The following is a 25,439-nucleotide window of genomic DNA, read 5'->3' on the forward strand; positions in this document are numbered from 1 at the left end:
ATTTCAGTTTATTCCCTGAATCAAAATGGAATTGCCTCCAACTCTGCTAGTAAGAGTTATCACTGTCAACTGAGTGACTCTGCTGCGAGTCATCTAATGCAAAGTATTGGATGTCTCCAAATGATTACATATGGCTGTCTATTTAAACTTGCTTATCTGGTCATGAAATGCATTTTTATGCATGAAATGCATAAAATACCCATAGTGACTGACTGGCAGCAAGGTGAGTTTCCTTATGGATGCAGGACATTCTGAAGCATGGATTCAAGTACAAGACAAAATGCTACAATGTTATTTTCATGTTTCATTAAAAAAATAATAAAAATAAAATACAGAATATGCGTTTTTCAAACTCTCAACTTCTGATGGAACAAAAACAGTGCCCTAAAAATACACTCCACATTTTTAATGTTTAGGAGATGCTGTCACAATAGGGCCACGGGTCTACATTTGGAGCAGAATTTCCAAACAATCCCATGGTCTCCAGTAAATATTTGTTTTTCTCCTCCACCGCAGCTGTCTGTTGATAGAAGTGAGGATATTTTCATACACAAAGTCTGCATGACACAAACTATATTTCATAGACATACACAAACATGTTCATCTTTTAAATCATCTTTACTTATACGTTGGATTCGAAAAACACGTCATGTCTTTTCTCAAAATGCTTTTTTCAAAAATCCCTCAATTTCCCTATAACTCTAAATTTTAAACCATTCTCAAACATAATTTACATAAAATGTTACAGATGAAGACACTAGCTGGAAAAATAGCCATTACTCACTCTGAAACACACAGCATTGACTGGGCTTGGATGGGGCCCATGGTACTGCACTGTGTAATAGCCTACCTTACTTTTGTTGCATGGTCAGACTCAAGCTAGGAATAAAATTCCCAGAAACATGCAGGCCTTTATTTTTATCATTTCGAATGATCTTGCTATCAAAATAGAGTAGAGGGTAAGAAGCTGTGTAGTACCCTCGAGCACTCAACCTGGATTGCTTCACCAAATATCCACCTTTACGAACAGATAGTATACGAGTTAAGGCCTTAGATGAATAAATAATAATTTACAGACATATTGTATTTACACAGACATCAAGAAATGCCTAAAGAAACTTTGCACTGGAGATCAACGGAACCCTTATTAGGTGTGACTCGCAGGACAGGACGCAGGACGATGAGATACGCATCCTCCTCTTCTTGCTGTGCTCAATGGAGCTGTATAATTCCAAAGAAGGTGGAGTCTGCGTCCATGGCGACCTGAGCCTGGGGGCGGTCTGGGATCACCAGCTCCAGCTCATCGTCCTGTTCTAGCTTCACGATGCCTTGCAGATGACAGAAACAGGTTTGAGTACACTGCAAGCACACACACATACAACAAAGGGGATAGGAGCAAATGTGATATACCATATAACAAAGTCTGTAAATATGCCATCTCTGTGAATAACAAAGTCTTAATACACAATTTACTCTTGTCATTGTCTAATGGCTATGCATTAGACAATGACAATGACAAGGCAAATACTTTCTGTATACCAAATTTGTCAGTGTGGTCAGGTGGCTATATAAACGATCTTCTTATCATGATCTGTACATACCACCTCTGTCTGCTAAGAGGAAACCATTTCACAGCTTTCCTGCCTGGGTGAAGAGAAGATTTATAGCTCTTTGCTTAACACTGAAAAATCTGTCTGTTGTTGAAACTGGTTTGCAATTTGCTTAAAAGACACGATGTTAAGGGCTGTTCCAATCTGAAGCTACTGTGATTATGTTGCCCCAAATCAGACAATATAAGCCCATGACTAAGATGAAACCAGTGGTTATTTTGTGTAAGGGAGCACAGAAACAACATTGGAGAAACCACCTCAAACATCCCATAAACAATAAATTACCAGCTTCCCAACCATGGATTGGCAGTGCTGCTCTTTATTGACTTTCTGCACTGCTACATAGTGCCACAGAAAATCCAAAGGATGATGAGATTATCCATTCCCAGAAATGACAGAAAAGGAAGAAAAAAAATAATACATAAAAATAAAAAGCCTGTAGATGTGAATTTAAGCACTGATGAAGAGGGGTTTCCAAGACTAAAAATAACAATACAGTTACATTCCCATTTGGGCTCATTTTAATGTAAAGCATTCTCAAATGTTGCAAATACAATTCATTTCTGCTCTCAAGTAGCCTACAGCCCAGGTTTGATATCTACTGTGTCATCTGCCAACAAAAAATGAGAGCCCAAAGGAGCAGAATGAATTGGCTTTGACCGGATGATAGGGACAAACTACCTCATGCTATGCGAGACACATACTGTAGCCATTCACTGCAATGGGTGAGGCAAGCATTGCCCAATTAACAAAGATTTCAATCTATGTTCCAAAATTAAGATTCCTGGATCTGTTTGTTGAAATTGTGCAACACATTAAGATCCCTTACTGAGGGCTTAGGAGTAAATGCTGAAATTTACCTGTTTTAACAGTTTATCTGGTGTGATACTCAGACTTTGTGAAACCTTAGAGGTTACAGGGTCAGAGGTCATGGGGACTGAGTAGGGAAGGGCTCACCTGCAGTGTAGCAGGAGTTCACACAGTTGTTCTGGGGCATTTCCTGCAGGCAGCGCAGCAAATCAGTGAATCTCTGCTCTGTCCCAGACACGTTGGACTTGCGTCTCCGGATCAAGTGGCCCATAATTACCCCAGAGTTGTGGAATAAAACCTGGTGTGCATTTTAATAAAAAAAAGGCTGGTAACAAGACAGCAGTGAGGTACCTGGTCATACATACTCGTGAAGTGTATTGAGCTAGTTTCATGTACAAAGATTTTTAATTATAATGCAAGTGCAAACAGCAGTTCTGGTACCTGCCCGAATACCACATAATAGCTGTCTTCTTGTATAATTATTTTGTTGTCATTTGATGATACGGCTGCCCCGTGCTGAATGGCAACAGTCCAAGGAATAGTTGTCACATTGCCTGTTTGCAAAGTCAAGGAAATACATACGCGTCAGAATGAAAGTGAACAAGTCATGCATGGTTAAGTTTACATATTTATCTTGGTCATATTTTGCAGCAGGAAGGAATGAAGTACAATGAGAAACAACAACAGAGCAGACATTGTTTAGGGATCCCCTTATTTGTGCCTTCCACCATCTAGTGGTAAAACTGTGGTACTGTATTCACCTCAGAGAGCCTACTGATTAGCCAGTAAAATTTAACTACGCCAGTGTTAGTATGTCTGCTTAATTGCAGCCAAACATCTATTTATTTCAATTGTTGTTCCGCACCAACACTGCCTGGCATGGCTTCTCAGTAAAATATTAGTCAAAGTAGCATACACTTACCTCTCAAGACTGGATTTTCATTGGCTGTGGCAGCCAACTGCAGAAATGACTGCTGCACTGTTAACAGAAGGATGTGGCAGCAAATATCAGCCTTATGTGTTTTAAGTATTGTAAATATTTTTTGGCAAGCACACCATGGTAGGCTATGCAGTCATGTGATCATGTAAGAAATGTCACTGTGAGCGTAGATACAAGTGTCACATGTTCACTGACTCCGACTTTGAGGTCAGTGACCCATAATCTCCTAAGAACCTGAGAAACTGGCACTTACCCATGTGGCGACTTTGCTCTCGCTTCGTTCTCGAGAAGGAAGTCTTCAGAGGATTTTTATGACCTTTCTCGGTTTTCACATGATTCAGCGTAGAGGAAGAACTTGACCTTAATTTCTAAATGAAAACATTGACATACAAAAATGACTTTCCAGTGCACACCACCACCCTTACATAAGGGAGCAAAATGAAATAAAAGTATGACTGTAGAGAACAGAAGCTACAGTTAGTAAGATACCTTACTGACATACCTCCCATATCTCAGAAACGTGTCCGTTTTTGTAATCCGTTGACGTTGATTGGCTCAAGTGAAGCAAAATTTCCCCTTTCAGTTTTTCCAGATCATCTCGTAACACACTGATTTCATACATCAGTATGAGGCTAAGGCAAAAAGCCACAAATGTCACTAAACTTGAAAAACTATAAGAGCTAATAATTTGGCTCCTGGAGAAGGAATTCTTTGTAGAAATCCACCCAGACATGCTCAATCAAATTAGAGTTAGACATACAGATGCCATTTACAGGACTGACTTGCCATTACATGGTTTACAGGAAACCACAGTATGCATGTTCAATTTTATAAATAGAAATGAAAATGAGGAAGTTATCTTAGGGTGACTTCACAACAGCCTCTGTAGCATTTGCACATATGACTGAACTTTTGATGTGTTAAGGGTACAGCTAAGCTTGCAATGCCATCCCAAGTAGGAAATGATTTGGCATGTTCAAAAAGGAGAGATTTCTCCCAGTTTAAACTCACATTAATGAATGGTCAGATCACTTACAGAACAATTTTAAGGTCTCGGTTTAACTGCACAAAAGTCAGTCAAACTGCAGCCACAACATTTTTTTTTTTACTTTTTCCTATAAAAGAACTGAAGCAAAGATGTTTCTAATTCTGTTTCAAATTCACAGACCCTTACAATTTGGCTGGTTATGTGTGACGCAGCAACACCAGGAAGGGACACAGTTGCCATCTACTGACTAAATATAGAACAGCTTTTCGACTGATGCATTTCCTGGGAACAATTTCATTTTCAACAAAATCTTTAAAAACAAACATGTAACTCTATTCAACACTCGTTTTATTTTAGTAATATCTTGTCACAAGTGTGCATACAGAATCAAATATTCCCTGCTTTTTTCTTCAGACTGCACTGGCTATTGGCCAAATCTCTGAAAAGCAAATGGAGGATGTCATGCATTAGGCCTCATCTGTCAAATAAATTTAATCTGTCCTTCATTTTATGTAATGAACCGAAAACATCTATTATTCATTTCTTACACACAACTCAGTTCAGCAGATAGAGAAACTAATGAAAAAACAAATACATTTAACCCTTAAATTGGCAAACAAAAGGTACATGGCTGAAAAAGGCTTTAATTGCATGAATAGAGAAATAGTCAATTTACAAAAAAACGTACATTCTATGTTATATACATATGTACAACCACAATACAGTATACAAATGTACAGTATATTCCACAAAGGATAATAAAAGAAATTTCTATCGTGATTTACTACACAATTCAAATGAACTCAAAGGAGTTAGAAAACTTTGTAAAAGTAAAAAAATAAACTATGCTTATTATTCTTACATCATTGTATTCCTTTATTGTTCCTTTCAAACTGAAATTTGGAATTTGTTCTGCATGTGAACCCAGGGGAAACCTCATTATTACAAACTATATCACAAGGCTCACCATTTATGAGACTGACAAACATACTTGTGAATACTGCTGGGCAATCTGGAAGCCATTTTTAAAAATCACTTCAACAAGTGATATACATGTATTGACTATACCATACATATTGTCATAAACATCAGATACAAATTATATACGTGTTTTTGAAAAATAAAATGCGTATCATTCACAACAGGCAGCAAAAAATGACATTTCTTCAGTGATGAACAAATATACATCTAAAATGCCTACAACCAAAGGAACACTATAATCTGTCAAAAATGGGCTAACATCGAGTGTTACACAAGCCTTATGAATTCAAACACTATCCATTCTCCTTCAGTACTGGATTGACTCGATTAGTATTGATTCATGCATCCATGACATCGTAGAGCCAGTTAAAGGAACAGGATCAAATCAAGAAATGTCTGACATCGATATCCTCTCAACCATACTTAGATGATGGGTCAAGCTACTGCTTGCAGTCTTGGTCAGTTTGCAGTGGGTCTAAAACTGAGATTCTGTATGGAACAGATACCAGGTGAGATTTGTGGTACTGTTACCTTATAAACGAGACATTAAATTCAATAGACCCTTTTCTCCCAAACACTCTTTTCATTTAGTCTGTTACAATCTAGCTTTAAAACATGAGAGTCAGCCTTTTCTTCATAATAAAACATTCCACAGAAGTGCCCCCAACAGTTCAAAACTTCTGGTTGGTGGCTCTGGTCACACCATACACAAACAAAATTGCAGTACAGGACAGTTTCATAAATCTTGCATCTGCAATAAAACATCTTGATTCTGGGATGGAAACGACTTGAAAACCATGCCTAAATTCTACAGTATGGACCAATAATCCCCACCCACATAAGGAAGAAGAAACCCTAGGACCACATACTGTCATGAAGTAAATGGAGGATATTCAGGAGGCAGGGCGATAGTGCGAATGGGTCACAGGAGAGGCTAAGAGGGGAAGGAAGTAGCGCGAGCGTGACTCAGGAGTGGGGGCAACAGCGTGGATGGGATTTAGGAGTGGCCAGGAAGCGGGGCGTCGCCTAGCCGTATACTCCCCAGGAAGGTGGTGTGGTTGGTCATGCTGATGGAGGTGTCCTCATACACCATCTTGATGGAGATCCTCTGGTGGGCGCGGAGCAGGCACACGGCGCCGGTGTAGCAGGTATTGAACTTGCGCTGGCCTGTCTCAATGCTGCGCGTGCAGCGTAGAAAGGGCGTTTTGTCCACCATCACCTCGTAGCTGGCGATGTCAGTGAAGTTGAGGTAGTAAACCTGGCGACACAGGACAGACAGACAAAAAGACAGGGCAGAAAAAGACACATTATATTGTATTCTCATGTAGAAATGAGTAGGGGGATATGTAAGCATTAAAATATCTACATAAACATTCAGTGAGAATGCATTACTACTGGCAAAGCCGGCCTAGGCTGCTGCTCTCAAACACAGCCCGTCAGGGTTTGTGGTGACGGGCATACGACTGAGGAAGAGGAGTTAGGCCCAAGACCGTACTCACTTCTACCTGACTATAGATGAAGTAGGTGCCGTCCACCAGCACCTCCAGCTCCCCCGAGCGCGAGTGCATCTTGAACACCTTGTGGTGTACGGAAATCATTTTCCAGTTTTTGAGGACGCCTTCTGAAAGATCTCAGCGAGAGAAAAGAGCAGTTTCTCAACATGGGTCAAGGCAAGTTTGGCTGAGCTTGGTCGCAGCAGTTAAAGGTTTGATTTTTACATTCTTTTTTCCTAATAAACATCTGTGTGCACTTGCTTCTAAGCAATGGCATTAACAACATGTCAACACAGAATAAAAGCAAAATACCATTTCTCCTTATTATCACAAATAAAACATGCTGTATGCAACACACAGGGGAAACAAGTAATACCTTCCCTTCTCAAATTTAAAGTGCACTGCAGCTAAAATAAAGCTAGAGAATTAACACTTTACTAAACAATATTTTGTATTCCCTTTGTTGTAAACTTTGTTGAACATCAGACTAAGATTGATTCATAAGATTATGTTGTGAAACATGAGGATGACCGACACATTAAAATTACAACACTTTAATGTCAAACACACAATATCGCTGTTATTGATGAGGCAAAAAATGGTTTACTGATAAAATACAACTGCAACCATCTAATTATTTGGCTGCCTAACATGTAATGGCTAGCTTTCTGAATGAAATGCAGTTATGTTCTATGAGCTACACAACTCCATTTTGCGAAGCCGATAAAAATGCAATTCCATCACATGGCATTACTTGACACATACATACATGACAAACACAATATTTCCTTAACACATCTGCTTATCTAGATTGAATTTTACATGTTATCCATTTCCACAGTTTTCATCTATAGCAATTGCTATCAAGAGAGGCCACATTCTGAACTTGTTTGGCCATTCTGAGCAAGGGAGGCCACAAGTAAGTCCTCTTCAACCTTGGTTACTTTGACGATGGTAAACGTTTAAAACAACAGTGGATATTATACCTCTGCATGAATTTAAACTTTTTTATGGTAATGTTTAGCATTGTTTACGGTAGTGAAAGAACCCTCCTCTTCTGTTGTGTGCTATCAAGGATGACATGGTGCCTGACCAATCAGATCATGATCAAAGGATTATGAATAGTATGTAATATCAAATTAAAATAAAATTACACTAGAATTTCAATACAACAAAGGGATTATATATATTTTGCATGCCAAGGATACATGCACACATGCAAAATGATGGCTTACAGTCTGAGGTCTAGTGGGCAAGATTTAAAAAAAAAAAAAAAAAAAAAAAAAAAACTTTGTTTCTATTATAACATTAACTAAACTGTTTTCCTTTTAAGTGTAGTTCTTTGTTCCATTTCTATACCTCTGAACCTGTAGGACCACACACAATATGCATTTGAAAATGCTTAGCGTCATATTAATACTGTTAATCCTGGTTCACATAACCCTATTTCCATTTATTTGGGCACACAGATGGTAAAAACATTTCTATAATTCAAGACCTACCTTCCTTGACTTGTATAGTTGTTTCTTGGCCTTGCAAATGAGCCATGGCAGGCTGCAAAAAACAGAACAATCAAAAAGAAGTGAACAATGGCATTCGATGCATATGATTACAATGCTTGTCAATGAATACACAAAGATGGAAAACTCCAAAAGCACTCACACCCTCTAACTTTGAGGTACAATTAAAAAAATACAGTCTACACGTGTCACACAGAATCAAAGCCAATCAAACTTTAATGCCTCAAAGGCAGACTACCACTGCAAGATTCACTCCACAAACACCTTATGTCCTATTCTAAATGACAAGGAGGCAACAACATAGCATCTGAATGCCAGCTCAATTCACATTTAGGGTTTTGCCACTAAGATCCCTTTTACTCTGCCCTGGGAACATGGGTTTGTCCTGGAATTTCCTAGGTTTGCCTTTGGTATAACTGGGTCTTTCCATGTTATTGTACCCTGGAACACTATCTGACTCAGGAGCTGGGTCCGATATGGAAACCATGCAGATATTGCAGACTCCTTTTTCTCAGTCTCTCACAATTCCATTCAAATGAGTAAGCCAACACTTCCTAAACTAGGGGAGGCAAGATTGCGGGGAACTGGAATCAGATTAGCATCATCATATTATCCAACATAGAGAATAAAATTAAAAAAAAATGTCTGAACAGTGTCTGTTGAAAAACATTCAGACTACTGCATTTTCTACATGTCACTGTTGTACTGTATGTCATTTCAGTGCTGTATCTTGAAGGCAACTGTCATAATACCTCAACATTCCATAAACCCTGAGAGCGTGAAATTTTAATCTATCAAGATAGCTAGCTCTCAGTCTAGCAAAGCAAGTTAGCGTGGATAACTTTGTCAACAAGGAGAACACGATGTTTAAAAGGGAGGAGGAAGGTCTGCATATGTAATCTTCAAATGTAAGATCCCTGAATAAGGGGGGGAACTGCATATGTAAAGTCGTCCCTAACAAAACTTGGAAAACGTTATCTTGAATGTTTTGTTATCTTGACATTTCACTTATTTGCTGGCAAAGTATACAATTTGAGAGAGGCACAGAGCTAAAGTGAACAGCAGCATCTTTCCTGATCTACTCTCTGGCAAATCTGGGATTGGGGTGGTCCTGTGTAAATGAGGGGAACCCAGGAAATTACTTGGTTCACAGCTTGGTATAAAAGGGCTATAGTCAGGGGGAAAAAAGCATTCAAATCCTGGGCTAAAGCAAGTGAAAGTGAAATCATTGTAACTTACCTGGAGTTCTCTCAGTTTGGCTTTATCAAGGACACCTAAAAAAGTGAAAAATAGATGTCAGTATTCTGGTTACATGCAGTACTGCTGAAGCAGTAACACAAGTGATAGGAGAGTGAGGCCTAATGAATCCTGTGGAGCTCCCACATGGCTAGTGTGAACCAATCAATAGAGTTTGGTCTCAAAAGCAAAACTGTAAGACTGATGCAAATCAGTGGGCCATGCTGAAAATGTCTGCAACACGGAAAATGGACATTTATCATGTGTCTGTCTAAAACATATGAGAAAACACATATAACTGTACTGTTACTGGTTTAAGTTCTTAACTTCTGTCACCAAAATCTGGTTTCTTTTCCAGCATACTACCAGCACAGAAGCTGAAGTAATGGAGGGTTACCTGCTGGTCCTTGGGGTCCAGGGGGGCCCTGAGGCCCTGGAGGACCAGGGGGCCCAGGCGGCCCTGTGGGCCCCATCGCATTGCTGCCTGGTATACCAGGTATTCCAGGTATACCAGGGGGGCCTTGTGGCCCTGGGGGCCCTGGAGGTCCTGGAGGGCCAGGTGAACCAGGATGTCCTTTTCTGGCTGAGAACCACAGATGAAAGTAGAAACAGTACTTGAAACATTACCACTGTGCCATCTGAATAACATATTAAAAGATAAATCATACTGTAATTAGCAATTATTTAATGGACTGATTGTTCAGATAGAGGTTTTACTGACATCAACCCATTCCCTCAGGAAGTTTTAGATATCTAGACTGTTATTAAGCACAGGAATCTGAATGTTACCTTTCTTCTTCTCTTTCCTTTTTCCATTTGACTCTAGGGAGGGAAAAAAAAAGACTTAACGACACAGACTTCTGACACATTGATCCTTCTGTTAAATGTGAACGGAGCTCCGACAGCAAGCTTCTATTGTTAAACCCTCATTGGGATGCCACTGATGGCCACTGGAACCCATGTATTTCCATTTAATTTTCATTGTTCTGTTCTTCACCTTTAGCAAATTTGTAATGCAACACAAAGTTAATCAGCAAGAAAAGAAATATTCCAGATTAGATGATACATAGATCTGAACTTGACATTAATCTGGAGTCAAACACAGAGCCTTCAACATACAATACTGTGCAAAAATGGGGAAAATGTATCTGCTTGTATTTTTACAGAACTTCCACTAGAGGTGCAAGAAACCTACAACTTATTTCGATTTCACTGATTTCCTGATAGAAAATCAGATAAGACTTTCAATCAGTCATCAATTTTGCGAATGTAAGAGTCACTCTGAGTGATGGCATTGGAACACTCTCTATGAAACCCTATGGTGCAGAGCAAAGTCCCAGTACTGGCCAGTCTCTGGCCAATTCATAGGCTTTTCATCAAGCTGCTTGTTTGTTCAATAAATGCCTCCATTTTTGCTTTTTTAATTAGCTGTTTTGTTATTCTGATTTCTCTGAAGGCCTTCTCACGCAATATCTTGCCATTCTTTCAAAACAGCGCAGATCAAAAATAGAGGGACTACATTACAATCTAAGAGTCGAGGTTCACGTTTGTATTGATTCCAGATGACTAATTCCCATTTGGCTTGATGTGTTCTTTGAAGTGAAATTCTGACCACACTGTTTGGCTTACCTTTGGCTGGAACAGTAAACTGTTCTAGAATAAGAACAATGACAAAAAATAAGGTTGTACTCAGTGAACTAAAAGATTGTGCCTTGCACAGAGTATGTGATTTATAATGTACATGAGAAAATAATTCCTCACTGGCCTACTGCTGGAACACAATGATAATTTACCCACTTTTGGAAAATCCCATCTGGTTTTCTATTGTCTTCATTGTCTCTCAATGCATACATTATGTTACATTTTATGAGTTTGTTGCTGTTTTGGTTTATTTGGAAAGGGGATATCTGGAGGATTTTTGTAAAATTATAGTGACCATTTAACTTCATTATAACCAATCACAACCAATTTAAGAATATAAGAAAAATATTTAAAATTAAAAAATGTTAATTGTTCATTTACGTTCAATTTGATAAATCTCTTTCGCCACCACAATTAATGTTTTGAGAATTCATATACCAGATTCTAAACTGTGCCTATAAAGACACAGCACAATACACAGTAGAGGACCTCTTTGCCCTGAATATTATATAATTATTAGTGCTACAGTAGCCCCATGTAAATAGTGAATAAATTTCATATATGGCTGACATGATATGGGTTACATGTTATAAACATTTTGCATTTAAGCAATGCTATAAACAATCACTGCTACTATGACAATATGGGCTGTATAAAGTGTGTTGAGGAATAACAGCCTGGAGGTCAGTAACGCCATTTCTTGTCCCAGCATGCAGCTGTAATCTCTTGATTGGCATGGCACACCGTGACAATCGCTCTACACATTCTGTACATGTCTTCAGACACGTTGAAACAGCTAATGAAAACATATTTTTTTGTTTTTCTCAGAAAACAACATTGATCAATGGTGTTTTTTTAAGTATGGGTATTTTTATCGTTTCAACAATATTTACATTTCAGATGGAATATTCAAATCTTCCAGCCTCTTCCTGTGCCAAATCAGATTGCAGCAACTGGTGATCTGTTTTTCCTCTTTAAAAACATAATCCCATTTTCTTTCTGGGTCTCTAAACACCATTGCCAAACTTTGCTTCCCTCCCATATAATACCTTTTTAATTCCGTGACAAAGCATATCACATATAACTAACAGTAGAGTAAGTGTATATTTGTGAACCCCCACAATGTTCAATTTGTACACAATAATGTATAGCTGTAATCCCTAATATAGTTGAGAGCATATAAACAAGGCTTCAACAAGAACACAAGTAATCTGTCATTTAAAGAACAGAGTGACAAGGTCCTTTATTTTTTTTTACAGTAGCAGTGTGTCCCATGACAGCACACTGTATGCTTGGGTGCCCTCATTAAATCTATTATTTCCTTTTGTCCATTTACATGTGAGTAAGAGCACAGGCTGGAGTCAACAACAATGTTACTGTACCCAGTGCTCAGTTTCCTTTCCCCAATGAATATTTGTCTTATCATACTAATTTGTCTTGTCAAACTAATCCTTTATCATTTCAGCAATCAAAATGCAAAACAATCAAAGTAAACACAATCCCATTTAACTCAAGATTTGCATATAAACTAAGTCAACATGGCTTTCCAGTAACCTTAAACAGCTCTGCATCCTGTACCTAAAAAAGTTTAAATACCATAAAAGTCAGTACTGTGAGTCATTTAAAAATGATCCGTGCTTTATTTGACTCAGAAATGGTGTTCTTTACAATCAACTAACGAGTCGATCGTGCCACAGGTATTCTATTGACTAAACAGATCTCTGCCGTTACTGCAGATGGAAGTGTTCTGACTGACTCTTCATGAATGTTCATGAAGTTAAGGGGTGTGGCCAAAAGCAGAACATCACACCACTCTGGACAGCAGGGGAACTGCCTGTTCCCAACTCAAACCCCCTAGACATGTACGCACGGCAGGCAGAAAGAATGCAGAGCTGACAGTCTTCTGGCTAAAGGTATCTGATCACGCTGATCATGTCCTCGCAATGATAAACACTTCAATTTCACAAGACATTTCTATAATTCGACGGTCTCATTCAGAGCACTGGACATTCTTTTACTTCCACTAATGAAAATGGTGTCATACCTTAATTACTGAGAAGGTGCTAGCTGTGTGTGTTCACACTGATAGCAAGGGTCTCCATGCCCCATGGTCATTGTATATGAACTTAAAGACAGTCCCTACCACAATTTATAAATCAGTTTGTTCTTGTTATGGAGTATCTGTGACACATGCACGTGATCTCTGGAAATTTAGAGGGTGAAAAAGGGGTGATAAATACCACACTATGTTAAAACGGCTTGACACCCCTTGACCAGCTGATTTCTCAACAAATCGCACTTCTATCTGCAAATAGAATGAATTAAAAAAAAAAAAACGAAAAACAAATGTGGAAGAACTGGTTAATGAATGGAACAAATTAGCATCAAAGACAACTTTAAAATTGAAAACACATTTTCACAACGCGTACTACAAAAACACATCTGTTGTAAAAAAGCTTGCAAGGCAAATTGCATATTTATGAAGGCAAAGTGCAACTGACATGAAAGAGAAATTACATTCTGGCAAATTCTTCAGTAACAAGTTCTTTGTCTGATAGTGTGGGGGTCTCTTTTTCAAAGTCATGAAGCAGAACTATGCTAGCGATTTCCATAAAACTTTGACAAGAGGTGATGAGACACAAAAATATTTATTTATTCTGACCAATCTCCCAAGAGTGTACAGAGGTGAAAGCAAGCATCTGTAATTTACTGAAAAAGAGTCTGCTTCATCGATTGATAAAATGAACACTGTTTAAGTTATGTCTAAATTAACTGATGAAAAATCCCTTTGTTTTATGACAACAGCAAATTTGACATTAACGTGACATTCCTTAAAATACTGTAAAAGAATGAACAGCTACAGCAAACTGTCCGATGAGGAATTGGGGTAGCATACCTCAAACATTAATTCAGTACTTTAATCAGTGCCTAATGCTCTAATTTAAAGACCACGTATGAGCGGTCTGTCTCAGTTTCACTGCCTCTAAGCCCATCTTGGCTCAATTACAATCAGCACTGCTTTGGTGAAAATATTCCCAGCAGGTGTCCATGTTGCTGGAATGGCATATTTATTTCTGCAAGTGTTCTCATTCCCAGAATTCATTTGTTTGATGAGAAGCTCACGTAACTTTGGAGCATTACACATGGCAGGCGGTATTTGAAAAAGGAACCCCTTCAGCAATCAATCCAGCTCCTCTGGTTGTGCTTTGTAAGAGGACTTTGAACATGAGTTTACCGCAACTCATCGTAACAGAACACTTTGATGTTTCCATCTTTCCTTTATTTTCTAGAGGCCATCCTCCCATTTACAGTGTATATACAGCTTGCACAGAGGAGGCAGCAAGACTGAGCATTACTACTCATATTTGCTGTGCCAGTGTACCAGCTTTCACAACTCTCCTGCACTTGATCAAAAACACAATTCAATACGTTATGGGCCACTGACACCAATGAGCCAATGACATGGTAATAAACAGGCAACAACTTACCGTCCATAACCTAGTAACTCATGTTTTATTTCCCTGCATTCATTTAACATGGGTACACCATGCACAGGTGCCCATGCAGTTCTACCACAGTGTGTGGAAGATATGAGGAAAAACAGCAACAGTCTAGCTGCTAGTCCAATGTAAAGCCACAATTATTGTAGCATTAGAACTAATATGTTTAAAACCACTGGAAAAGTGTTTACAACTAATACAGCTGGAGAGTGAGTTTGCCACACAGTTTAAAAGTGCATTGTATTATTGAAGGCTTAATAGAAGTGACTCTGGGGACAATTACAAGCAATGAGTGTTTTTTTTTTTTTTGCTTCCTCTGTGGTTTTGTTCCACTGATCTAAAATTTTGCCATTGTGTAGCAGCACTGCAGAGTGTTTAAAGAGCTGATTTTGAAACCAGATGGTTGTAGGTTCAACAACCCACGTGCAGCAGTGCTGTCACAAATTGGCTCAAAACTGTTTCTGCAAATTCCCAGCATAATGAATGGATGCCATCGAAAAAATATATTATGGCCTATGTAAATCATCTTGTATACAGGTCTCATCAAAGAAAAACACTTCTATCACAGAAGACAATGGAACCTGCAAGAATTTACCTGATGCTTCAAATTGGTACAACAGTGTGCAAAGGAACAGACAGAGCGAGGAATCCTCTCGCCAATTCATTCACAACTAGAGGCAGTAGAGGGGCAGCAGTGTAGCATAGTGTTAAAGGAGCAGGGCTGGTAACCAAAAAGTTGCTTGTTTGATTCCCCGCTGCTGTACCCTTGGGAGAGATGCTTAACTCACAATTCACTCAGTAAATATACGTACAGCTGTAAATATATAAATGGATAGTATGTGAAACTGTAACTTATGTACATCACTCAAGACAGAGAATCTGCTAAATGGCAATAATGTAATGGAATGTAATGAGAGGCTGTTACAGAACAGCCTCAAACAAGTCCTGTGACAGAGCATGGCTTGGACAGAATTAAACAGGTTTAAACCAGGTTGTGGGCTTTTCTCAAGGAACTACAGCATGAGACCGACTCTTGAACCCTGTCTTCCTTATCCCTGATCACTTACATGGATGATGCCATAAAAAATAAAATGAATATAAAAAAGGAAAGATAACCTATAATCTCTTCATATCAAAGAGATCTTCACCAGGCTGGGGAAAGGCAAGAACTCAGTTTTCTGTAGTTTTATTTTTTTTCCATATCCAACATGACTGAGCTTATGTTTCAACCACGTGTGAAAGTTGAAGGGTGTAATCCATCCCTGTGACTCTACAGAAAAAGCTCCTCTTGGTTTAAAATAGCCACATTTATTAAAGAAAAAAAGGCAGAACATCCAGCACGATGCAGGTGGGAAGGCCTGTAAGAGGCATTCCACAGCTCTGAGATCTCTGCGCTTTCTGGACCCATTTCAAATGGGACCAGCTCTTAATTTAGAGCCAACAAAAATGACATGAAAGGGGGGTAAAAAGAAAGAAAATAAAACATGAAACGCAGCATCTATTTTAAGCTTTCATTAGCTACTAAGATATGTGCAGCCCAAGGAATGAAAAAATAAAGCAACTTGGTCCAGTCATTTCCTAATTTGGTAAGATTTTTTACAGGGGAACCACGCGGTCAATATGAATGATGTTGGCGGCTGTTCAAAGGACATGATACGGATATTCAGCTTAAATAATAATAAAAAAAATACTAAGAATAACAACCCGCTTCTTCAAGCCAACAGGTCAATCAAACTTCTCTGGCCCTGACTGTTCTCCAATATGAGAAAAATGACCATGCCCAACAAGCTTTTTTTTTTTCTTTCTTATGTGGCAGTTCTGGACCTTGTGAGAAGGTCAAGGAAACAGCCAACTTTTAGACAAATTAGACAAATTCTATTTACAGGATCAGCCAAACCTCAAAGGCAGAGAGGTAGAGGTCTGCTTTTATGGTACCGAGTAACAGACAGACCTAAAAGCTATTCATGATTACAAAGCCACAACAGAAACAATTAAGTGAATCAGCTAAAGTGTGCCCCTCCACCTCCGCCTTTCCCTCTAAAAAGAGCAATAAAGTCCTATATTCAATCTAACCACAAAGTGCTTTGTCCTTAGCTGTAATGAATTTGAACAAATGGTACTCTTTTCATCTCGCACATCATAAATTCAGAGATTCCAAAATCTACCTTAACTTGCTTAACTTGTTTCAGTTCATTACTCAAAGCTGAAAACTGCATTATGGGTAGATAAAATCTGGGGCACAAATTTGGCTAGATAATAATGTCAAATTTAGGATTTTGACTATGGTGGATAAGCAAGCTTTGAAGTTTCGATCCATACGTCAATATTGGTGACAGATGGTAACTCAGAGGTCTGAAGGCATGTTATGAATTCAGTGATGCGAATATTTTAGGGCCCTGCACACAGCCTGTTACAAGAGTGCCTGAGGGAGCAGTTTGTGTTACAGCACGCCCCAGACTCCTCCCTGTAAAAATACTTACAACACTGACCTCTTAATCCCTCTCTTTGTCTGACAAGATGGTGAAAATTACAACCATTTTGTACCTTTCAATAAAGATTAGAGCCCAGACCTCCTTCAATAAGTTTTGTTACAAGAGGGAATTAGCTCCAGTCCAAGGAGTTCTCCTGGGCCTTTTAAAACTGGGGTGCTTTAAAGATCAAAATAGATTAGGTGTCCCTATGCCAGTTTGCCACAGGTGCCTTCTTTGTGGGTGTGCACTTGGCAAAACTCAAGGAGCAAAACTGGCTAATATGCTAACAGTCTACCACACTGAATCCCTCTTTCAAATCAGTATAACAAGAACCATTTCACACACTAGTATTGGGCACCCACTATGCATGAGGACTGTTGTTCCAACTGAGCCAAAGTAATTAGCTTTGATTGAGCTGTTAAGTGAATACTGATCTGAATTTTGACACAGTGGGGGTACAGGCTATTCATCTTAGTCCGGCTCCTATAACTGCATTTTAGCATTCCTGTCCTTGCACCAGTATCTGTAAGGCTACAGGCTCTTGCCTACTGGTGAACTTTGTGATTGCTTAAAAATTTGGCTCATTTTATGTTGTCGCCTTCTACATTAACCTATAAATGGCTCGAAATAAGCACACCTGCATAACGACCAAATATAAATGTAATGTAAACTGATTCAGGAAAATTTCAGAAACAGTTTCAAGACATCAAAAGTTCATTTTAATTATTCAAGTTATATAAGATAACCACTTTTCTGCTATAATAACACAAGTACCACCTGACTTTAGGGCAAAGCCGGCCAACACGTAATGCCCAATATGTGTAAACTGATGCCTATGCATGAGTAACAGTGTCTTACTATGGACACTGTGGTTACGTGTGAGTGGTTCTTCATTTGTAAGTGAACTGCTTTCCTTTTTTCAGACAAATCTGATGTTTATTGAAATTGGGTAATGACTGTCAAGCTTTATAAAATATCAGGAACAAAATTCAATATAATCAGTTTTAAATTGATTTGAAACAGAAATCTAAAATATGTTTTATAACAATAAACCGCTGCATAAGATTAGCATCTGAATTCTGAAAACTGCTGTATCTTTTTTTTTTGTCTTCAGTCCACACCAGTTTCTTCATAATGTTTCATGTTTCTGCGCATGGCTGTCACAGTTATTACATGTGTGATGCCAAAGGATAAAATAACGCTCTCATCTAATCCACTACTACGTGCTGATACACTGGAACCGATCCTATGTCTGTGTAGAGGCATGAATGCTAACTGAAGACACCACTGTAAAGCCCTCTGCATTCTGAATTATGCTCTTAAGCTCACAACTTCGTTAAGGCTTTATGCATATTTATTTGCGGTGATGTTCCAGTTTTCATAATCCTGTGTGTTGATGCAGAGAAACTTTTAATCTCTCTGTTGTAGTTGCCTGAAGCCCATTCATGTGGTGGTGGCTTACTTTCTCCCTTTCTTTTTTCCGCCAAAGACAAGGCTGGCATTTCGATCTGGCAAGCACAAGCCCTGGTGCATTTTCCTTGAGCCAGGACTTCTTTAACATATTCAGACACCGCACCTCTTTCACAATCTTTTGTGTTTGTGATCTGTGACAGGATTGTTTTCCCCTTGCCATCCATCAGAAATGCAGAGAAATGAAATGTGCAGCTGGTTATCACGAGGAAAGAATTCTGGTTCCAGCATTACAGCTGGAGAATTCAGTTCTGAGGAATCAGATTAATTCTCCAAAGAAGACATAAATGCAATAAGACAGTCACATCAACACTCTCCAGTGTCAATGCGGTGTGCTGTGTAAGTTGTGTCCCCTTGCGTCTTAATACTGCCATCTGGTATATTTAAACAAATGAAATGACATAGATCTATTGAATATTATACATGGTGGACGACACTGGTGTACACAGAATGGTTTATGTCTGAAAACTTGCAGGTTTCTGCCATTGTGTCATTAAGACTCGCTCACAAATACACCACTGGGGTTAGCCTACTAAAATTTTACGAGTAGCTTTGGTGTGAACCATCTATCTCTACCTGTCTGCAGTGACAGGAGTCCCTTTGCCTGCAGTTGAGGAAATGCAAAATGTCTCTCCTGTGGAGGGTACATTTATGCAGTTTTAAGCAGAAAGGAACCAATGTGGACTGAACATAATACGCGTTAATGGTTTTTTGTCAAGTCTTTTTTACCAATTATTTATTGAGCTATTTATCTATATAACAACTTGTTTTCAGAATTGCATGTCTACTGGTCGGATACTGTAAATGTGTGTTTAGGTTAACTAAGGTAATTGGCCCAAATTATGCTGGTAAGCATCTGTATAAATGGATACTATACATCCAAACACATAAACCACGAAAATACCCTGGATAAGGCATCTATCAGTAGATATCAAACTGATGCACGTAGAAATTAAGGGAAGAAAAGGTACTTTGAGATATAAGCATTGTCAAACTCTAAATTAAAACATAGGTGAAGCAAAAATTAGAATGAACTGTATTTATATAGCATCGTTCATCCCTTTAAAGAATGTCAGAGAGCTTTAGAGTGAAGGGGGTGACTCACCTCATCCATCAGTACAGTGTACCACCCACCTGGGTGATGAACGGCACACAGAATGCTCATCACTCATTCTTGGAGTGGCAAGGATTTACTTTTCCAGACAAACGGAGGTGATGATTACATGGTCATATTGACACTGGGGGAACAACCCACCTCTTTGTGATAAGTGATGACAGCAAGCAGTCAGAATCTCACTGTACGCCTCCTTTCGAGGAATGGTCAGTAATAGTCGCCATTTGTCGTTGTCGGTTTGAAAGTAAATTTCTGAATGTAATGAGAACACCTCCCAGAAATAGATTTTGTTTGTGAATGTGAAATTATTATTTCAGCAATTATATTACATTACATTATTGGCATTTAGCAGACAGTCTTATCAAGAACGACATACATAGGTTACAACTTTTTACATGTTATCCATTTATACAGCTGGATATTTACTGAGGCAATTCTGGGTTAAGTACCTTGCCCGAGATCTACCGTGTCCTGGTCCTTACCACTATCCTACACTCCCATGTGGTATACTGCAAGCAATGCTTAAAACAGAAAATTTATCCGTTAAATTTTAGGGATGTAACGATACCAAAAACTCATGGTACGATAATACCACAAAAAAAGTCCACAATACGATATTTATCATGATAGTAATAAATGAAGAAAAATGATGACTTGAAAAAAAATGTCCTTTATTAAATAATAAATCAGCATTTTTTAATCATAGCATTATGCATTTTAAGCATTTTAATCAGCTTATGTTTGATGTATTTCCTGTATTGTAGCTGACCGTCAACTGGCAGCATTTGCAAATTGTTTTGAGTTTGTCAGTTTCCTTTTCACCCTTGTCATTTCTTGAAATGGGAAAACTGAAATGCTGCCACACATCAGCTCTAAAAGTCGACGATGGAGCATCCGCAATCTCAATTTCAAACTTTTCATTTCGCCGTTTGTGGCCACGTTCACTTACTAACTTCATCCGCCATTTTCTCATTGGGTCTTCTCTGGATAGTAGAATGCCGCTATACTAGCGAAATAACCATGTACTATCCTGGTAGATTATGTCACAGTTCCATGATAGCATAGACACATTTTTTATAGCGATATTGCAAAATGAGATATATCGTTACATCCATATTAAATGTGGTTGTTTGCTTGGTCGTTGTCCCTGTGGCAAAATGGACGCATATTGTTTGTATTGACCTCATGAAAATACAAATCACACAGATAGGATTAAAGTGTAATTCACTGAGGCATATCTTTTGTGGATGCCAGTAGCATGTAGAAACAGATGTTTCATAGCAGAAATCCTCCAAGGCCCCCCACTTTCCAGCTCTGTCTCACTCCAAGCCTGCTCCGTATTTATTCGTAATCAAATGTGCAGCGAGAGACCTGGTCACTCTCCAACCTCACGCCAATCACTTATCCACCAGCTCCGCTTTTTTAAATTGAATTAAAAGCGAGGGAGTGATGGCTGAACAGTGGAAGCTAGTAGGAGTCAACTGCGGGGCTGCTGCAGTACTTAAACTCTTTAAGACTACTGGCAAGAGCAAACCAGCCGCCTAATTGTGACACCATAGCAAATCCAGCCATGTCCCGTAACAGCAAGGACAGGAGGCTGCGGTCAGAAGTCCACATACTTGAATCCCACCTGTGGTACTGCCATTGTACCCTTGAACAAGGCAATTCATTTAAAGTGCTACACTAAACAGCTACCTTTACACAAATAACACACACAACTGCAAGCCATCTAATCCACCCTGGATAAGAGTAGTTTCTAAGCAAAAACTTAATATAATGTATGTCAGGTCCTTCCAGGACAAGGTACCGTCATTACACTTCCAAACACAGGGTGATTCCATTATAGTGTGCGCATGCATGCAAGGGCCGCTCAGGTTTCAAAACGAATACCACATCAAAAAGGAAAGTTTGTTGATTCGCATCTAACCAAGAGAATGGGTGACGACAGCAAAAAAGAGAAAAAAAAAGAGAAAAATGTAATTACCCTGATTTGTTCTTGTCTGATTTATGTACAAGATGATTCACTGGCAAAGGACTTCTTTTTTCTATATTAAAGGTTGTTTGGTATGCTTTCATGCTTTGTATCTAAACATTTGTTCATCATTCCCATCTTATACGGGTGAGGGAGAAGGCAAGGGGACCACGAGGGTTTACAGGTAGGGTGTGTGTCTGTCTGGCTGCCTGCACAAGTATGCGCATGTGCATGACCTCATGGCATCTTACTAACTCCAAGCAAGTGACAGACTGATATCACCAACTCCATGTTACTTGGAAGACTTGGACACTGTGGAAATCAACTCCACCAACTAAAAACAAGAAGGAGAAAAAAAAATCCACTTTCTTTGCAAGGCTTTTCACTCTCCAGACACTGCCCTCATTTTATTTATTCTTCACAAATTGTGCAGTATTAGTACTTCATTAGTTTAAAGCAGGAAAGAACTTTCACAGATCATCTACACTAATGACTTCATAAATCACTAAATGAGGAAAAAAAAACTAACCAAAAAACCAACCAAAAAAAAAAATAAATAAACAAACACCTACAGGCCATTGGCTTGAACTGCCATACTTGCCAATATCATGTACTATCACGTACACAGAGCCTCTCATGTATTACTAATTACATGTATAAGACGAAAAGATCACAAACCTCTACAGTTCTCTAAGCTTTGGCTGAACCACAAATGACAGCAGTTACAGATCCACAGACCATAGGAGAAACACGACCAAACTAAGCAGACCAGCAGGGGTAACACTGTACACGAGAAGGGGAGGGCCCTTGTCTCTAGAGACAGAAGGTTCCCTGATCAGCTTGAAAAAAGTTAAGAAGGATGCCAGGCTGCCCTTGAGGGGCATGAGTCATCACCTTCCCGAAAGCAGACAACATAGAACAACTCCCTCTCTCCCCCCCACACTGTTACCATGAGCCAGAGCAGACTTTCCTCTTGATCCCAGAGCCATAGAACACCAAGTGGCTCACGCACCCAATTTGACTGGGCACCTGTTTAAAGTGTACATAAATGATGATCACACATGGATGTATTAAACTGTGTCCCACTAACAGAGTGAAACTGAATGTGGTAGTCCAATGTGCTTCATTGGCCTGGGAAGCCTGAGGAATGGAAATGGACCCTGCATGCCTTTCATTCCACAAGCTGTGACTCAGATCTCAGTATTCTAAAAGACTTTATGTGCTTTTACTGTGTGGGACCTTCCAATGTACGTGACTTTGCCAAATTTATTTTGTTATTCAGTCTTTTTTATTAAAAAACCGGTTTGAACAGATTAGAGTTTAATGTCTCATGTTTGGGGAAAATGTCAAAAATCAAAAGGAGACATACCTGATTCAGGCCTTTTGCCCTGACTTCTTTTAGCTCGATGAATAACCCTGTGGTCTTCTTCAGTGGGGCTGTCTTCGTTCATCAGAAGTAGTCTCTCCTATTGAGGGACACATGTACAGATGTTATTTTAAAATCCAAAGGAACAGACATATTAAGATAGATATTGCAAAAGGAAGAGGGACAGATTTAATGACAGACCAACAAATACAGACTTAATTATTCCACAAAGAGATTCTAGTTAAATAAATCTGTTAGTTAAAAAGTTACTTTAATAGACACTAAAAATTCCTTTTCAAAAGTATTGCTATCCTTCTGTTACCAGTGAAGGATACTAGAAACAGAAGACCACAGATATACAAAAATATAAGTACAAACAAATTTGAATTTGAGTTAGACATAATAAGACCAACCCCAGTCTAAATGTAGACAACAATGAAATGTAAGATGCCAAGAATAAAACTGTCGTATCAAAGCCCCCAGAATGAAACCAAGTGACTCATTTCCATTATGAGGTGTAGTTTCCAACATTTGGCTGACTTATGAAAGCAACACCTGTGTCAGAGAGCCCTGTGACCTCTCCCTTTCTGTTCTTCTGAACGTTGATTAAACAAAGACAATTTGTACCCAATATCCCAGCCAGATAAAAAAAAAGCTGTGAGGACCAAGAGCCAACAGACACATACTGAGGGACAAGTTCCTCTTTTGTCTGCGTCACCGCTGCTGAAACAGATCCTGTAACCCAAGTCCATTTTGTCTCCTTTTTCCTGTTTGAGACGCTCACCTGGGTGCTATGGCTTTGAATTTCGGAAAAAAAGTGGGACATTTATTGTTGCTGAAGCAGGAGACCTAGTTTCAGCCTACTTCAAATAGAGCATGAGACAGCGATCATCCAGCTTCTAGGTTCTCATGTAGCCTGTCGAGGTCCTGACCTCTCCTCCAGCAAAAGAAGGTTATATAAACAGCGCAGTTCCATAGAGAACTCCTGGACAGTAGGAATTACACTCATGAGCCTTTTCTTGTTTGGGTTTCCTGGCAGCCTGAACTCCCTTCCCTTCAAAGAACCTGCTGAAACGAGCTGAACCGTTTTTTTACGGTTCATGGACACTATAATTTTAATAGTTCATTGAGAAGAAGCATCCAGAGGGATACACATCTATTCCCATTCAAGGTTCAGTTTTATTGTTAGCTTTAGCCTTGTCTCTGTGTAGCATAAAATTAGCAGTGTTTCATGTTGAGAATCTGGGGTTTGAAAACTGACCTTGGTCAGAAAAAAAGTTCTGGTTCTTTGAAATAACATGACTTACAGCACAACCTCTTATGCACAATGCAACAGAAAACTTGGGGCATCAAATACAGATCATTTGCAGTTCTATTTGTTCTGTAGCAATGGCCCAATGCCCATCAGGCCTTGCTAAGCCTCACAGTTTGCCTTGTTTAGCAGCTTTACATCCAGCTTTACTATTATTCTGATTTGGCTTAATTAAATATGACTAATTGTACATAATCTGTCCACAATGCCAGATGTCATTCACCCTCATCCAGGACAAATTACATATCAGACATCTTCACATTTTATAAAGCCGAATAGTCTTACTCATACAAGTGTAAACACCTCACCCCAAACACCTAAACCTTCTTCCCTGTCCAGAGTCTCAACCTCTCAATCATATGAAAAGATAAAGCCTACAGCAAAACGCCTCACATGTTTAATCACCCCAAGGTAGAATCACTGCATCTTTGTGGCTGTGAATATGGACATATCCACAAGCACCTCCTGTGAAAAATCATATAATCTGATATACAGTGCAGTAGGGAAGATATTGTGTTTCATGTTATCTTATCCTACATGTCTTAACATTTTAAATGCACTGTAAGTACAAGGAATTGATCTCATTCATTGACTTTTCATCCCTTACGGTTGTGTCCAGGGTACAGACTTCCTCTCTGTATTCTCCAGCATTAAATAGTCCTGACGTGCAGTAATACTGCACGATTGCTTGTGATGACTGGAAAATTGGAATGGAAAAAAAAATAAAGCTGATGTACTTCCAGCCATTAGTAATGCAAAATACCACCCCTTCACTCCTGCCAAGTAATTCACTGCAATGGTAACCCTATTGATTTACAGCAGACCTGCATTCCTCGTGGATGATATTACACTCCAGCATCGGTCTGATTATACAGTCCCAAGGTGAGTCTGATCCACAGGTATGAATGTGTCAGCATTTACACTGCTGTGCCCAGCTGCCCCCGCCTTCTGTCTCTCCCTACCTGTCTGTCACTCGCTCCCTCTCACTCACTCCATCTGTCTCTCTCTCTCTCTC

The 25,439-nt window shown here is 39.1% G+C and overlaps 2 protein-coding genes across 4 annotated transcripts in view; both read right to left on the bottom strand.

Annotated features, from left to right (window-relative positions):
* Positions 1–1,212: 1,212 nt before the first annotated feature.
* On the bottom strand, positions 1,213–4,093 carry LOC118791224 (tumor necrosis factor ligand superfamily member 13B-like). The gene is made up of 5 exons (XM_036548520.1): positions 3,863–4,093; positions 3,343–3,433; positions 2,862–2,974; positions 2,568–2,718; positions 1,213–1,328 (listed from the first exon to the last, which is right to left on the bottom strand). Exons 1-5 carry the CDS (start codon positions 4,091–4,093, stop codon positions 1,213–1,215), a joined length of 702 nt encoding a protein of 233 aa, XP_036404413.1.
* Positions 4,094–5,174: 1,081 nt separating this feature from the next.
* LOC118791388 (ectodysplasin-A-like) overlaps positions 5,175–25,439 on the bottom strand; it is a 52,949-nt gene continuing 32,684 nt past the window's right edge. The window contains exons 2-8 of one of the 3 annotated variants that reach the window (XM_036548736.1): positions 23,116–23,212; positions 10,368–10,400; positions 9,976–10,161; positions 9,582–9,616; positions 8,325–8,376; positions 6,829–6,950; positions 5,175–6,587 (exon numbers count right to left, since the gene is read on the bottom strand). In XM_036548736.1, the coding sequence (XP_036404629.1) occupies positions 6,327–6,587; positions 6,829–6,950; positions 8,325–8,376; positions 9,582–9,616; positions 9,976–10,161; positions 10,368–10,400; positions 23,116–23,212 (786 nt within the window). In that variant the 3' untranslated portion in view covers positions 5,175–6,326. Of the gene's footprint in view, positions 6,588–6,828; positions 6,960–8,324; positions 8,377–9,581; positions 9,617–9,975; positions 10,162–10,367; positions 10,401–23,115; positions 23,213–25,439 lie in introns of all 3 variants that reach the window. The other 2 variants (XM_036548735.1, XM_036548734.1) reach the window with 2 other exon arrangements.

The sequence above is a fragment of the Megalops cyprinoides genome, chromosome 16, assembly GCF_013368585.1.
Source record: "Megalops cyprinoides isolate fMegCyp1 chromosome 16, fMegCyp1.pri, whole genome shotgun sequence".
NCBI classification, from domain to species: domain Eukaryota; kingdom Metazoa; phylum Chordata; class Actinopteri; order Elopiformes; family Megalopidae; genus Megalops; species Megalops cyprinoides.